This window comes from Podarcis cretensis, assembly GCF_951804945.1.
Source record: "Podarcis cretensis genome assembly, chromosome: 12".
Taxonomy (NCBI): Eukaryota; Metazoa; Chordata; class Lepidosauria; order Squamata; family Lacertidae; genus Podarcis; species Podarcis cretensis.
This window is the reverse complement of record NC_137181.1, coordinates 2066665-2081926: the sequence shown is the minus strand read 5'-3', so window position 1 is coordinate 2081926 and position 15262 is coordinate 2066665. Positions and strand designations below refer to the sequence as shown.

General features: G+C 48.7%; 1 protein-coding gene across 1 annotated transcript in view; it reads right to left on the bottom strand.

Moving 5' to 3' along the window:
* The window catches only part of LOC307227146 (SCO-spondin-like), a 181490-nt gene that overhangs the window by 102400 nt on the left and 63828 nt on the right, over positions 1-15262 (bottom strand). The window contains exons 33-41 of the mRNA XM_079996268.1: positions 14829-15066; positions 13217-13369; positions 12287-12427; positions 5876-6058; positions 4051-4201; positions 3308-3467; positions 3151-3205; positions 1843-1956; positions 623-841 (exon numbers count right to left, since the gene is read on the bottom strand). Coding sequence (XP_079852394.1) covers positions 623-841; positions 1843-1956; positions 3151-3205; positions 3308-3467; positions 4051-4201; positions 5876-6058; positions 12287-12427; positions 13217-13369; positions 14829-15066 — 1414 coding nt within the window. The remainder of the gene's footprint in view (positions 1-622; positions 842-1842; positions 1957-3150; positions 3206-3307; positions 3468-4050; positions 4202-5875; positions 6059-12286; positions 12428-13216; positions 13370-14828; positions 15067-15262) is intronic.

Genomic DNA, 15262 nt, shown 5'->3' with positions numbered 1-15262 from the left:
CTTCCTATAACATGAAATAATAACAGGTGTAAATATACGATGCAAAGTACTAATAATTATAAATAGCAGAATGTAGGCACCCTATATATAGAAAGGAGCAAACCAGGGATATTTGAGGGAGCAGGCTAGCAGGCGGGGCCCAGGACTTACATCATAGGAGCCTACACAACACACAAACACTGTTGCTGGATGTACGCTTTATTTTATTTGTTTGTTATCTTATAGTTTGGAAATGTACATCCAGTTTTCTTTCCTTAATTTTTTTTGGGACCCCAAGAGAGTGGGACCCTAAACTATAGCTTGTTTAGCTTATACAGTCATACCACATGTTGCGTCCACTTCAGGTTGTGTGTTTTTGTCTTGCGTCCGGCGGCAACCCAGAAGTACCAGAACGGGTTGCTTCCAGGTTTCGCTGCTTGCACATGCGCAAAGCACTAAACCACGCTGCATGCATGCGCAGACATGGCACTTCTGGATGCGAACGCTTCGAGTTGCGGATGTGCCTCCAGGACGGATTACGTCCGCAACTCAAGGTTCCCCTGTACGTAAATCTGGCACAGCCCCCACGCAACCTCAGCCGGCTCTCCTGCGAGATTCCTTCCAGAGCAAGGGGAGCACCCACCTGTCAGGTTCCTGGGTTCCCCCAGATCCACATGCAGGAAGGGGGGCCGGGAGAGCAGCTCAGGATAGACGTCTGCGGGGGGAGCCCAGCCCTGGAGGTCAGCGCTGGGCAGGACGCGGTTGAGGCGGGCGGCGGGCGCCGGGTTCTCTGGCTGCTGCGAGGAAGCCGTGAAGCTGGCATCTGGCAGAGAGGCAATGCCCAGAGGGCCGTAGCACAGGTCTGGGGGGTGGCACAGAAGGGAGGTGGGGGGAGGGTCAGGAGAGCGCCTGGCATCGTGGAAACACATCACACCCAGCATTCGAAACTCCCGTCATTCTAGGCGCATTTTGCGCCAGGGAATTTCATTAGTGTGTGGAGTTTCTGAGCTCTGGGAGCCTAAGATTTCAGATTGAAACTGCAGAGCAGAAGGAAAGGAGGACCTTTCTCTGCCTCCCCACTTCCAGCTACTCTCTGAGGAAGAGACCCCCTTAAGAATATTAGGGGGGTGGGCAGGGGAAGAACTAGACCATGTGAAAAATGAAGATAATATTTTAGCTGCTGTTCATTCATTTCCAGCATTGTATTATTGTTATTTAAAAAGCGCACTTAGACATTCCGTTGTGGTGCCCATAACCTAAAGGTGCCATTTAGCTCCCATATCTCAGTTTCCAACACTGATCACATCTCTTTTAAGGGTCCACTTTGATTGGAAAAGCCTTTCTGGATGAGCTCATCAGCTGCTCCAGCTTTCCCTTTCTCCCTCCCTCCCTCCCTTCTTTCCTCCCTCCCTCCCTCCCTCCCTCCCTTTCTCTCTCTTGTTTCATAAAATTTACACACCACTTGATCGTGAAAAACAACAACTCTCCAAAAAGCTGGGCACAGAGAGAATAAAACAATAAAATGATCCATAAATACAACACGTATTCAAACAATAATATCATAAATAAAATAGAAACAGATTTTAAAAGACAACAATTTTCTGTGATAAAGTGTGGCCGGACCCGAACTTTGGGACTCCCTGCCTCTTGACACCAGGCAGAGGCATATTCACTGTGCTCTGTCCGAGGTGACGGAGCTTGTTTGCATATAGAGCCCTGCCCACCAAGCAAGTGGGAGGAGCAACCCTTTCTGGGACAACCTCCATCCCGGAAGGGGGCTCTCTTGGTTGCTGCAGACGAGAAGCCCCAAGTCATAGGCCTGCATTTACCCAGGTGCAAGGAACAATGCGCACAGAGTCTCACCTCCGAGAGGGGGCACTGGGAAGGTGTTGAAGGGCAAGGCTGTGGTCAAGGCAGCCGGGCTGGCCACGGTGGGTCCCAAGGCTGGCACAGTTGGCAGAGCCGTCCGGTTCTCACCTGCAGAGGAAGGAAACAGGAGGGGTGGGGCAGATCCTGGGGTCACGCACTGGGCCACCACCAAACACGAGACCCTGGGGGTAACTAGGGTTTTGAGCTGGGGAATTCTGTTTAATCTGCTTGTTACCTCAATACTCCTGTGAGTGCTGCATTGTAGGGGGTTGGAGAATTATTATTAATAATAATAATAATAATAATAATAATAATATTTATACCCTGCCCAGCCACTCTGGGTGGCTCCCAGCAGAATACAGTCATACCTCAGGTTACAGTCGTTTCAGGTTGTGTTTTTTTGTGTTACGGACCGCCGAAACCTGGAAGTACCGGAAGGGGTTACTTCTGGGTTTGGGTGGTTGTGCATGCGCAGAAGTGTTGAATCTCAACCTGCGCGTACGCAGACTTGCCACTGTGGGTTGCAAACTTCCCGCACGGATCACGTTCGCAAACCCGAGCGTCCACTGTATTACCATATTTTTTCGTGTATAAGACTAGGTTTTCCCCCTAAAAAATAATGTCAAAAATTAGGGGCTGTCTTATATATTGGGGCCATCTCCCCCCATTTTCTTAAACCGGAGTCCCCAAAAATAGTGGGCGTCTTATACATGGGGGCGTCTTATAGATGGAAAAAGACTGTAATAAAAATAAAAAAGCAATAAAACATCAGACATTAAAAACTTCCCTAAACAGGGCTGCCTTCCAGCACTACAATTCCAGGATGCTACGAAATATTTGGGAATTGTAAGATTTGAACATAGCGTCCCCAAAGTTCAAAAAACAAGGAATAAGATTCCCACGGGGCAAGATAAGGAAACAGGGGTCGTCCCCCATGATTAGCGGCAATTGGAGCATTGCAGGGGGTTGACCTACTTAGTTGTGATTCCTGAGTTGCAGGGGGTTGGACTAGATGACCGCTGGGGAGCCCTCCCAACCCTGCAATTCTAGGATTCTGTGATTCATCGGAGGCTTTTAAGCAGAGGTTGGCTATCCATCTGTCAGGGGTTCTTGAGCTGTGAATCCTGCATCTAGAGTTCTAAAACCTATTCCTCATTTGGTGCAGCAAATAATTCACAATCCCAGTGTATATAAACGCACAGGCCTGGGGAGAAAACTGAAATTGCAGAGTCTGTCCGATGTGGGGTGGGAGGAGAGGTGCAGGGTCTCTGCCCCCTTTCCCTGCCACCCTGGGGGGCTCACCTGCCTCCACACAGTAGCAGCAGGCGTCTCCTCGGCCCTCGACCAGGACTCGGCCCTGAAGGACAGAGGAATGCGAATCAGTGAGGAAGTCGGCGCATGCTCAGAGGCACCCTTGCACCCTGGAGCACAGGAAGAGGAGGGAACGTGCCAGACTCACCTCAGGGCAGGCCACTGTGCTGTAGGGGCAATACTGGGAGCACTGGACGGTCAGGTTGGGCAGGCATTGGCACACCTGGCACTGCCCCGAGCGCCAGCGGTCGCCAATGGCATGCGCCCGGCCGTGGTGCTCGCACTCTTCGCATGGATCCGTCTGACACCTGCAAAGGTGGAGGGAGGGGCTGCAGGAGATCATGGCTGCTGGATTCCTACCAGGGCCCCCCATGTAAGTGGGGAAAGGCAGCCAGGCAACCTCCCCCCCCCCCCCCGCACAAGAAAGAGCAGACAAATCAGTTTTTTCTTTGTTTGGCTTTTACTGGTTGACTGCAGCCGATTCAGGCAGAAACCATGGCAGGCAGGCAAGAGAGAGAGATCATGGATTAGAAATGTTCTCCAAGGAGAATGACAGATTTGTGATGTCCAAACTTTTTTCAAAGAGGACCAGATTAGATGAAGTGAAGGGCCATGAGGGCCGAATTTTTTTTAGGATTGAAGTCATTCTGCTTTATTTATGAAATATATTTATATACCACCATCTCTCTCTCTCTCTATATATATATATATATGAGGCTCACAGCAATAACATCTTTAAAAACCACATAAGAAATACCGCAAAAACATGACGAACCATTGAGGGAGGATAAACCCTCCATTGCGGGAGAGAAAAGTTTTCAGCTTCACCCTCTAGTGAAAAAGGGGCAGCTTGTAGGGCCTCCAAGCACTGGCTGGTTCTTTGTGGCTCACCTGCGGGCTTTGCGGTAGATGCCTCGGCACTGGCGGCCGTTGCCGTGCTTGCTGGGGTTGTTGGGGCTGCGGAAAGACCACTGGATGCTCTGCACCCCACAGGGACCCAGGCACTCGCCCCAGGGCGACCAGGAGGACCAGCCGCAATTCACTGGCAAGGCAGGGGAAAGCGGGGAAGAAGCGTTACCAATAAGGAGAGGGACACTGGCCGGCACATCTGCACACCTGCAGCTCCCCACTTGTCTCCCCAGATGTTGCTGAATTACAATTATTATAATATATAGAACGATTGCCGATTAAAGTTGTCTCCCGCCCTCGCTCATCGCAAGAGCCCAAGTATTTTGGACAAGCTCAATGGCGGTGGCAGGGCCAAGTGGGCCACCTGTGGGGTGCTGCCCCACAGGATTCCGCTGCCCCAGATGGCTGCTTCAGTGCGTCTCCTGGGCAGGCTGGCCTTGTGGGTGGAACACGGTGTGCCCCCCCCCCCCAAGAAGGTTTTGTGGGATGTAACATCTCTGAAGCAGTCAAGTACAACATTTCCTGTTTGCCCAGAGTGGACACACAGGGGATGTTGCTCCAGCCAGGAGGACTTCCTGTCACACCTGGTCTGGAGCATCCTCCCCCTGCATGTGACCAGGTAGGTGGGCGTGACCCTGGCAGACCCCATAAAAGGGCTGGTCATGCAGCCATCTTCCTCTCACTCCTCTTTTGACTTTCTTGATGCCTTTTGCTGTCTGCTGGCTCTCAGCCAGCAGTACATGGGCTCATTCCTCGCAGAGGATGAACCCACACTTTTCTCAGTACAGTGGTACCTTGGTTCTCAAACTCCAAATACCTGGAAGTAAGTCTTCCAGTTTTTGAACATTTTTTGGAAGCCAGACATCCGATGCAGCTGTTGGCTATGGGTGTCTGCACCAATCAGAAGCTGCAGCTTGGTTTTTGAAAATTTCAGAAGTCACATAGACTTGCGGAACTGATTAAGTTTGGCGCTTTCATTTTTGCTATTTATTTTGTGTTTTTGTTTTTAAGGTTTTTCAATTAATTTGTTTTTGTGACTATGTAGAACCCTCTTCAGCTACTGACTGATTGATTTATTGTGTGACTGTGGAAATGGATAAAAGCCCCCCGTCCAAACAATGACTATCATCAGAGCAGGTAAGATTATTTAAAAAAATCATCTACAATACTGTCTTATTTATTTTATAGTACAGTACATTGATTATTGCTTTCATTTTATGGATCAATGGTCTCGTTAGGTAGCAAAATTCATGTGAAATTGCTGTTTTAGAGGTTGACTTTAAAAGTCTGGAACGGATTAAATCGTTTTACATTCCTTTCTATGGGAAAGTGCACCTTGGTTTCGGAACGCTTTGGTTTTGGAACGGACTTCCGTAACAGATTAAGTTTGAGAACCAAGGTACCACTGTAACTGTAACTACAAGATAAAGCCTGCCTTCGGGGCCAAACTGTGAACTGAATGTAAGTAAACATTATCTTTACTTTGAAAAGAAGACAGTTGTGTCATTATTGCTTTTTAGAGGGAACTAAAGGGGAAATTTACCAGGAACAATCCAATCTGGACAAGCCAGTCTGGATTGCTTAACTCAAATGGTTCTGACAAATCCATCAACTTGCTTCCTGCAGTGTACAAGGGAATGTGCTCTGCTACTAGCTCGCTAGCATGAGTGAGGAAGGATAATATTTAATCACTATATCCTCTCCTACTATCCTCAATGTTCCCACAGGTTTGAGCCTGGGGGACCCCCGGATTGTCGGGGGCACCTCCTGGGGCATCTAGCAATGCGGAGAGAGGGGCCCTGCCCACCTGTGCACTCCGGGTTCTGCCGGCAGCGCTTCATCTGACCGTCCTGGCAAGTGCAGATGCGACAATTCACCTTAACCAGCTGGCCGGGCCAGTAGCGGATGCCCTCCACCTGGCAGGGGCACTCTCGGGGGCGCACACACTGCTGGCTGCTGTCCAGGACCAGCCCATCGGGGCACCAGCACCCTGCGCAGGAGAGAGAGAGAGAGAGAGAGAAGGTCGGGGAACGGAGGAAGGGAGTGCAATAATAAAATTTAAGGTCTTATATATATAATAAATGTTCATAAATGTACCAACCAAGCACGTACACAGATCAGCACAGGAAGACCGACCTGAAACCATTTTGACTCCCAAACTGACCAAATGTTTTCTCTGCAAGGAGGGAGCGGGTGAGGGAACCTCCCCGTTGTCTCAGGAATTGGGTAATCGCCATCTCAAAGGAATGGCCAGACTACCAGAAAAGGCAATCAGATAAGGCATTATCAGATAACCTGACAGACAGGAAAAACAACAACCTTCAAATTTCTGTTGTAGACCACCTTTTCTGCAATGTAGGTACAGTCATACCTCGGGTTGAAGTAGCCTTGGGATAAGTATTTTCTGGTTGCACACTGCGGCAATCCAGAAGTAACGGAGCGCGTTACTTCCAGGTTTCGCCACTCGCGCACACGCGGTCAAAATGACGTCATGCGCATGCGCAGAAGAGGCAAATTGCGACCCATGCACACGCAGACGTGTGGACGTGGGTTGCGTTTGCTTCTGGATGTGAACAGGGCTCCGGAACGGATCCCGTTCGCATCCAGAGGTACCACTGTATGATGTTTGTGGGGGGTGGTCTTGAGCTCCAGGGCAGGGAATTTAAAATGTCTATTTAAGGGCGGACACACCTGGGTTCTGGGTTCCTCCTCCTTTCCTGCCTGTGAGGGGAGCACCCTGTTGCAACAGTTCAATAAAGATCAGGCTTACTAGCTGCTTTGCTTCTCAATATTCTCTGGTTGGCCTCTGTTATTTTCTCCAACAGATGGAGAACCTACATAAGGACTCTATATGGGCTCTTGGATACCCCATAAGGCAAAAAGGGCAAATTTTGTTTACAACAGGAGACAAACCGGACAACAGTTTATCCTGGCCTGTTGCCTTGATCCCATTTAGAAAACCAGGCTACGTCTAGTTTAGGAGTGGGCAGAGCCGTCAGTTTAGGTTTCTCTCGCTTTCACGTTTTCCACATTCGATTCTCCACATCGCCACACCAATTTCCAATCTTTAAAAAAAAGTTCTCCTGAAAATGCATCTCTCGAGGCACACGTTTCTATGGAATTTTGCCTTATAATGATATTCTTGCAGTGCAATTGTCCCTAACAGAATGATTTTTTGTTCTTAATTGACTTATTTATTGATACCTGTTCGTAGATACACGAAAACACATGCCCATTACAAAGTATATGCTACTTAGTCTATCATATAGCTACTTATCTGAAAAAGAACGGAGTCAGAAAGAAGAAAAAACAAGAAAGGGAGATACCTGAAAAAAGAAAAAGGGAAAAAAAGAAAAAGGGAAAGAAAGAAAGAAAGAAAGAAAGAAAGAAAGAAAAGGGAAACTACAGAAAGATAGAAAAGAGTGAACGGACTTTTGGCTCTCTTTCCTGCAGCTGCATATAATATTCATTCCTTAAAATAAAACCGTTATTTTGACTAACACTTTCCATTTTATGCACAGCTGAGCCTAGCAGATGATTTTTTCTACGTTACCTCACAGGAAAACTACACTCCAAAATTCAGAGAAGTGCGGATTTCAGAGGCTGCTTCTGTGTAATGGTTCATGTGTTTGTTTATTTATTCCTGCATAATTTTAATATATTTTCAAGAATAACATCTAGGTACAAAATAAAACAACCATCTTCAGCAGTATGGATGTTTGTCATTTTTGAGTCACTCATATATTGCAAAGTTTGATGAATGCAATATATCAAGTAATAAATAACTATTTACCCCTCAACAAGACCAGCCCCCCCCCAAAAAATTATTTTTTTGTGAGCAGTCCACACACATTCCATCCTCCGGAATACCACTTTAGCAAAACTCTGTTACAATTGAGAGATGATAAATAAGGCCAGGAAAACCCTTTGAATGACAAGATATAAAAGAATAAGGAGAAATGATTTTGAGGAGATATGGAAGGTTATTTGGAGAATTTGTACTGTTAAAACGGAAAGGGGGCAAACCATCGCAAGAGGTGTTGAAATTTTGGGAGGTTGGATAGTTACAATGGAATGGTCTCAGTGGTGGGCTACATATTTTTATTTCTATCTATTTAAATAAATAAATAAATAAATATGCATGCCATTTCGGCCATTGGGCGAAAAAGCTGTACATATATAAATAAATTGTAACAAAGAAAGAAAGAAAAGAAAAGAAAGAAAACAAACAAGATCATCACCAATAAGCTCAGTGAACAAGGTAGGAATATTAAAACAGAAATATAGGAGTTAAATGTTCTAATTTTTTACACAGTGCGAAGGAGAATGTCGTGGATTGTTTTTCCTTGTGGGCATTTTTTGGTTTTTTTACATATAAGGTGCTATTTTTTAGAAAAAGGGGGAGAAAAGAAAAAATGAAGGAAAAGAAACGAATGTTTTACAGTGCTACCTCGGTTCTCAAACGCCTTGGTACTCAGACAATTTGGAACCTAAACACTGCAAGTGTTCCAAGTGTTCCAGTTTGCGAACTTACATTGGAATTATTATTATTATTATTATTATTATTATTATTATTCATTATTCATACCCCGCCCATCTGGCTGAGTTTCCCCAGCCACTCTGGTCGGCTCCCAGTCAAGTGTTAAAAACAGTACAGCGTTACATATTAAAAACTTCCCTGAACAGGGCTGCCTTAAGATGTCTTCTGAATGTCAGGTAATTGTTTATCTCTTTGACATCTGATGGGAGGGCGTTCCACAGGGCGGGTGCCACTACTGAGAAGGCACTCTGCCTGGTTCCCTGTAGCTTGGCTTCTTGCAATGAGGGAACCGCCAGAAGGCCCTCGGCGCTGGATCTCAGTGTCCGGGCTGAACAATGGGGGTGGAGACGCTCCTTCAGGTATACAGGACCGAGGCCGTTAAGGACTTTAAAGGTCAGCACAAATACTTTGAATCGTGCTCAGAAACGTACTGGGAGCCAGTGCAGATCTCTCAGAACCGGTGTTATGTGGTCCCGGCGGTCACTCCCAGTCACCAGTCTAGCTGCCGCATTCTGGATTAATTGCAGTTTCCGGGTCACCTTCAAAGGTAGCCCCACGTAGAGCGCATTGCAGTAGTCCAAGCGGGAGATAACCAGAGCATGCACCACTCTGGCGAGACAGTCTGCAGGCAGATAGGGTCTCAGCCTACGTACCAGATGGAGCTGGTACACAGCTGCCCTGGACACGGATTTAACCTGTGCTTCCATGGACAGCTGTGAGTCCAGAATGACTCACAGGCTGCGCACCTGGTCCTCCAGGGGCACAGTTACCCCATTCAGGACCAGGGAATCCCCCACACCCACCCACCCCCTGTCCCCCAAAAACAGTACTTCTGTCTTGTCAGGATTCAACCTCAATCTGTTAACTGCCATCCATCCTCCAGCCTCCTCCAGGCACTCAGACAGGACCTTCATTGCCTTCACTGGTTCTGATTTAAAGGAGAGGTAGAGCTGGGTGTCATCTGCATACTGATGAACACCCAGTCCAAACCCCCTGATGATCTCTCCCAGCGGCTGCATGTAAATGTTGAAAAGCATGGGGGAGAGGACAGAACCCTGAGGCACCCCACAAGTGAGAGCCCAGGGGTCTGAACACTCATCCCCCACCACCACTTTCTGAACACGGCCCAGGAGGAAGGAGCAGAACCACTGTATAACAGTGCCCCCAGCTCCCAGCCCCTCTAGACGGTCCAGAAGGATGTTATGGTTGATGGTGTCAAAGGCCGCTGAGAGATCCAGCAGAACTAGGAAACAGCTCTCACCTTTGTCCCTAGCCTGACAGAGATCATCAACCAGTGCGACCAAGGCAGTTTCAGTCCCATGATGAGGCCTGAATCCCGACTGGAAGGGATCCAAATGGTCCGCTTCTTCCAGGCGTGCCTGGAGTTGTTCAGCAATCACCCGCTCAATCACCTTGCCCAAGAATGGTGGATTTGAGACTGGGCGATAGTTGGCCATATTGGCTGGGTCTGAAGATGTTTTTTTAAGAAGCGGTTTAATGACCGCCTCTTTCAGCCGGTCTGGGAAGGCTCCCTCACGGAGGGAAGCATTCACCACCCCACGAAGCCCATCGTCCAGTCCTTCCCGGCTAACTTTTATAAGCCAGGATGGGCAAGGATCCAGGAGACAGGTGGTTGGTTTCACTTGTCTAAGCAGCCTGTCCACATCCTCGGAGGTAACAGATTAGAATTGATCCCACTCAACTTGACTAGACAGAACGTTGAGCTCTAACCCGTGTCCGGTCTGATTCAGAATGAGTTTTCCGCCACTGGCGCTCTAGCCATCTCAACGATTGTTTCATCGCCCTCAGCCCCGGGAAAACCACAGGGCTGTCCGGGCTCCATGCAATCGGAGAGGGCGCTTCAGAGCCAGACGGTCAATAGCCCTGGTTAACTCCGCATTCCAGCGGGCCACCAGGGAATCAGCTGAAAGGCCATCAACTTGGGATAAAACATCCCCTACCACTCTCTGGAAGCCAACTGGATCCATTAAGTGGCGGGGGCGGACCATCCGAATCGGTCCCACCTCCCTGCAGAGGGGAAGGGTCGCGGAGAAGTCCAGTTGCACCAGGAAGTGATCTGACCATGGCACTTCTTTTGTTTCACTTTTACTTAGTGTCAGATCACCAACATCCATAGAGGTAAACACCAAGTCTAAGACATGTCCGCGGCTATGAGTTGGGCCAAACTTATTCAGGGACAGCCCCATGGAGGCCATGCTTTCCATGAAGTCCCGAGCGGCCCCTTGTAAGGTCGTTTCGGCATGGATGTTAAAGTCCCCTAGGACAACCAAACTAGGTGTCTCTAGGAGCATATCCGCCACGACCTGAAGCAGCTCGGGCAGGGAATCCTTGGTGCAGCGGGGAGGTCGGTACACCAGTAGGAATCCTGTACTGCCCCTATTGCCCAACTTCCAGAACATGCACTCAGAAAACTGGGTCTTCCCAATAGGATGCCTGGTGCAGACTAATGACTTCCTAAAAATCACTGCAACCCCCCCTCCCCGTCCACATGACCTGGGTTGCTGTGCGTAAGAGAAACCTGGTGGGCAAGCAACGGCAAGGACAGGCCCATCTGCTTCATCCAACCAGGTCTCTGTCACACATGCCAGGTCAAATCCTCCATCCACAATCAGGTCGTGGATGGCAGTGGTCTTATGAATCATTGACCTGGCATTGCACAGCAACACTTTCAGGTTATGTGGGTATCCCTTGCTGATTCCTGTATCCATCCGGTCAGGACCAGACCTGGAGGCAGGGATAGTCCTCAGAAAACGACTAAGCCTGCCTCCTCGGTAATGACATGGTCTGGTCTTAGCATAACTCCTCCTCCTGCCCGTGATCACTGAGATTGGGTGTCCCAATACATCCCCCCCTGTGGAACCTGCCCCAGCCATTCTATTGGCTGAGGCCCACTCCCAGGCAGCCCTGACCCTTCCCCTTAAAAAGCAAAATACAAACGATATAATAACTTAACAGAATAATAAAAATAGGAGCAAAGCAAGAAACAATAGTGCTCAAATTAAACTACTCCCCACCCTGATTAAATGCTTATCCCACCCCAAGCAAAAATAAAATAATAAAATAATATATTATAAAAAACAACAACCACCATTCAAGGTGCTGCAAATTAAAAGCGCTTAAAACATTAAAAACCATTTTTGTCCCTTGCTGCAGGTAGCTGCTTTGGAAGTTGAATGTTCTCTGTTTTGAGTGTTCCGCTTCCATTTTGATTGTTACACTGAGGTCTGTCTGTTTTTGCTATTTATTTTGCCTTTCTGTTTTTGCGGCTCTTTTGTTTTTGTGACTGACTGTGTGGAACCCAGTTCAGCTACTGATGGATTGATTGTGTGACTGTGGCACATTGTTTATTGCTTTCATTTTGGTCTCGTTAGATAGCAAAATTCATGTTTTAGGAGTTGTTTTTAAAAGTCTGGAACGGATTAATCCGTTTTGCATTCCTTTTGTGGGAAAGCGCACCTTGGTTTTGGAACGCTTTGGTTTTGGAACAGACTTCCAGAACGGATTAAGTTTGAGAACCAAGGTACCACTGCACCACAGTTTGGTTTGGCTTGCATACCGGTTGAGAAAGTGTGAATCGGGTTCGCTCTTGAACTGGAACTAAACCGTATCCCCCCCCCCCCACTGCCAGCCGCCTTTCCCTGCCCCTCCCCTGCTTACCTGGCCTGCAGGGCCGGTCCTTCCTGCACCGCGTGCGGCTGGAGAGCTCGGCGCAGGAGGTGGGGCAAGGCGCACACTGCCGGCTGACCAGCTCCCCGGGGCAGGTGGAGGCGTTGGCACAGTCTTCCCGTTGGCACAGCTCTGCAGAGGGCAAAGGGGAGCAGAGAGGGCTGCCAGTTCGGGGCACTGCCAGTTTGGCCACCTAAGCCCCCCCCCCCTCCCGCCAAAAACACCATGGTCCACAGAAGGCCAAGAAAAATGCAGCTCTCTTGGGAATTATAGGGGTAGAACTACCTAAATTGTATAGACATTTTTTCACGTATGCGACCACAGCAGCAAGAACGCCACTCGCCCCAAAATGGAAAGAAGCAGAAGTCCCAGCAAAGGAAGAATGGATACAAAAACTGATGGAATATGCAGAAATGGCAAAACTTACCAGAAGAAATCAAGATAACAAACTTTGTATAAAAGAACAGAAATGGTTTGTTGAATATTTACAGATAAACTGCAAACAGATAAAAACATGGACAGGATTATTGTAATAACCTGCAGCTATGTAAGAGTATATATATAAAGAAGATAAATAAATAAGTTAATTTGGATACGCAGAAGATATTAAAAATAAAATTGAGGAACTGCAGAAAGAGGGGGAAGGAAGCCGAGTTTTAAAAGGTCAAAATGATTGTAAAATCAGTGAAATGTATATATCTGAAAAGTCTATTTTTTTTAAGAGGAAGAAGCAGCTCCACTCCCTTCTCCTATGATGCCATAGAATGCTTGGAGGGCCATCTGTCTGGGATGCTTTAGCTGAGATTTCTGCCTTGCAAGGGGTTGGACTAGAAGACCTCTGGGGCCCCCTTCCAATTCTACGATTCTATGATGTCTCACCCAGCATTATCCTCCCTCTGCCCGCTCCCCAGACTGACTCACCGATCTCAATGGAGCTGGTCAAAGCCTCTGGCATCTCTGTGCAGTGGCGACCCCCGTTCTGGGAGGGCAGGCACTCTCGCCGCCGGACCACAACGCCACGGCAGTCCTGGGTGCAGTTGGACCACGTCGCCCATTCACTCCACACGCCGTCCACTGCACGGAAGGGAGAAGCGAAAGCGTCAGGGCAGGGGGGAGCGGAGAAACGGACCTCACAGGCAGTGGGTGGGATTTCCAGCAAAGGAAATCCTGGTATGCAGAGAAGGGCAAGCGAGGTGATCAAAGGTCTGGAAATTGAGCCTGATGAGGAACGGTTGAAGGAGCTGGGTAGGTTTAGACTGGAAAAGAGGAGGCTGAGAGGAGATAGCAGAACCGTCTTCAAATATCTCAAGAGCTGTCAAATGGAAGAGGGAGCAAACTTGTTTCCTCCAGATCTAGTTGGTAGGACTCGAACCCAGGGATTTAATTGACAAGAAAGACAATTCCGACTAAACATTGGGGATAATCAAGATGATGGATTATGCCGAAATGGCAAAATGGACAGGGAGAATCAGAAACCAAGGAGATAATAAATCTATTAAGGAATGGGAAATTTTTATAGATTATCTTAAAGATCACTGTACAGTTAAAAATGTTAGCAGAATTAATATAGCACTTGTAAGGTAATCATTATGTGGTTACAAATGGAAATTTGAATATAAATTTGGGTAATGTTATAAGATGCAGTATATAATGTAGTGCTATGGAAATCACGGGGGAGCGGAGGGAAGTCTTAATTTGGGGCTCAAAAAATAGGGGTCATCTTATACATGGGGGTGTCTTATACACAGAAAAATGTGGGGTGTCTAAACCACAGAGCCCAGGGCTTGCCAATCGGAAGGTCGGAGGTTCTAATCCCCGCGACAGGGTGAGCTCCCGTTGCTCGGTCCCTGCTCCTGCCAGTCTAGCAGTTCGGAAGCAAGTCAAAGTGCAAGTAGATAAATAGGTTCTGCTCCGGTGGGAAGGTAAACAGCGTTTCCGTGCGCTGCTCTGGTTCGCCAGAAGCGGCTTAGTCATGCTGGCCACATGACCCGGAAGCTGTACGCCGGCCAGTAAAGCGAGATGAGCGCCATAATCCCAGAGTTGTCCGTGACTGGACTTAACTGTCAGGGGTCCTTTACCATATATATATATATATGCACACACACACAGTGGTACCTCTGGTTGCGAACGGGATCCGTTCCGGAGGCCTGTTCGCAACATGAGCAGAACACAACCCGCAGGTCGCAATTCACCGCTTCTGCACATGCACGTGATGTCATTTTGCGTGTCTGCGCATGCGCAAGCAGCAAAACCCAGAAGTAACCCTTTCCTGTACTACTGGGTCACCGCGGGATGCAACCTGAAAATGCTCAACCTGAAGCAAAAGTAACATGAGGTATGACTGTATGAGCATGAAAAATGGACAGCATCTGGCTGAAAACACCCATTCCTGAGGTCTCCCCTTTCCTTGTCTATGAGCCACTTCTCCCCTGGTTCAGCGCCAAGGACCCCTGCAGTTGCCCACAGCTCCCTCCTCTGCTCCCCCGCCTTTCTGCTCCCGCTGCCCTCCCTCCTACCCCCCAACCCCTCTCACCTGGGCAGGCCACCGCAAAGCACTGCTGGGCCTGGGCTTCCTCTCCCAGGCAGTGCCGAAGGACATCGTCCGCCCGCCGGGTGCAGGACCTCCGGCGCACCTGCAGCCCCGTCCCGCAGGAGCGGCTGCATGAGCTCCAGGGGGCCCAGGGGCTCCAGAGGCCACAGTCCCGCTCGTCTGAGGGCAGCCAGCCAGAGGACTCCGTGCCATCGGCGCAGTCGGCCAGGCCGTTGCACACCTGGGGGGCAGGGGGGGGAGAGGGCAGGGGGTCACTCGGGGCTCCTCCAGACGCCCTCCGAATACAGCATCTGCCCGCACAAATATTGCCTGGAGGCCTGGTCTTCATTGAAGATTCATTCCGATATTTATGATGGTGGTGATGAATTCCACCTATATCCCCCTCTCTCCTCCAAGGAGCTCGAGGCAGCGCATGA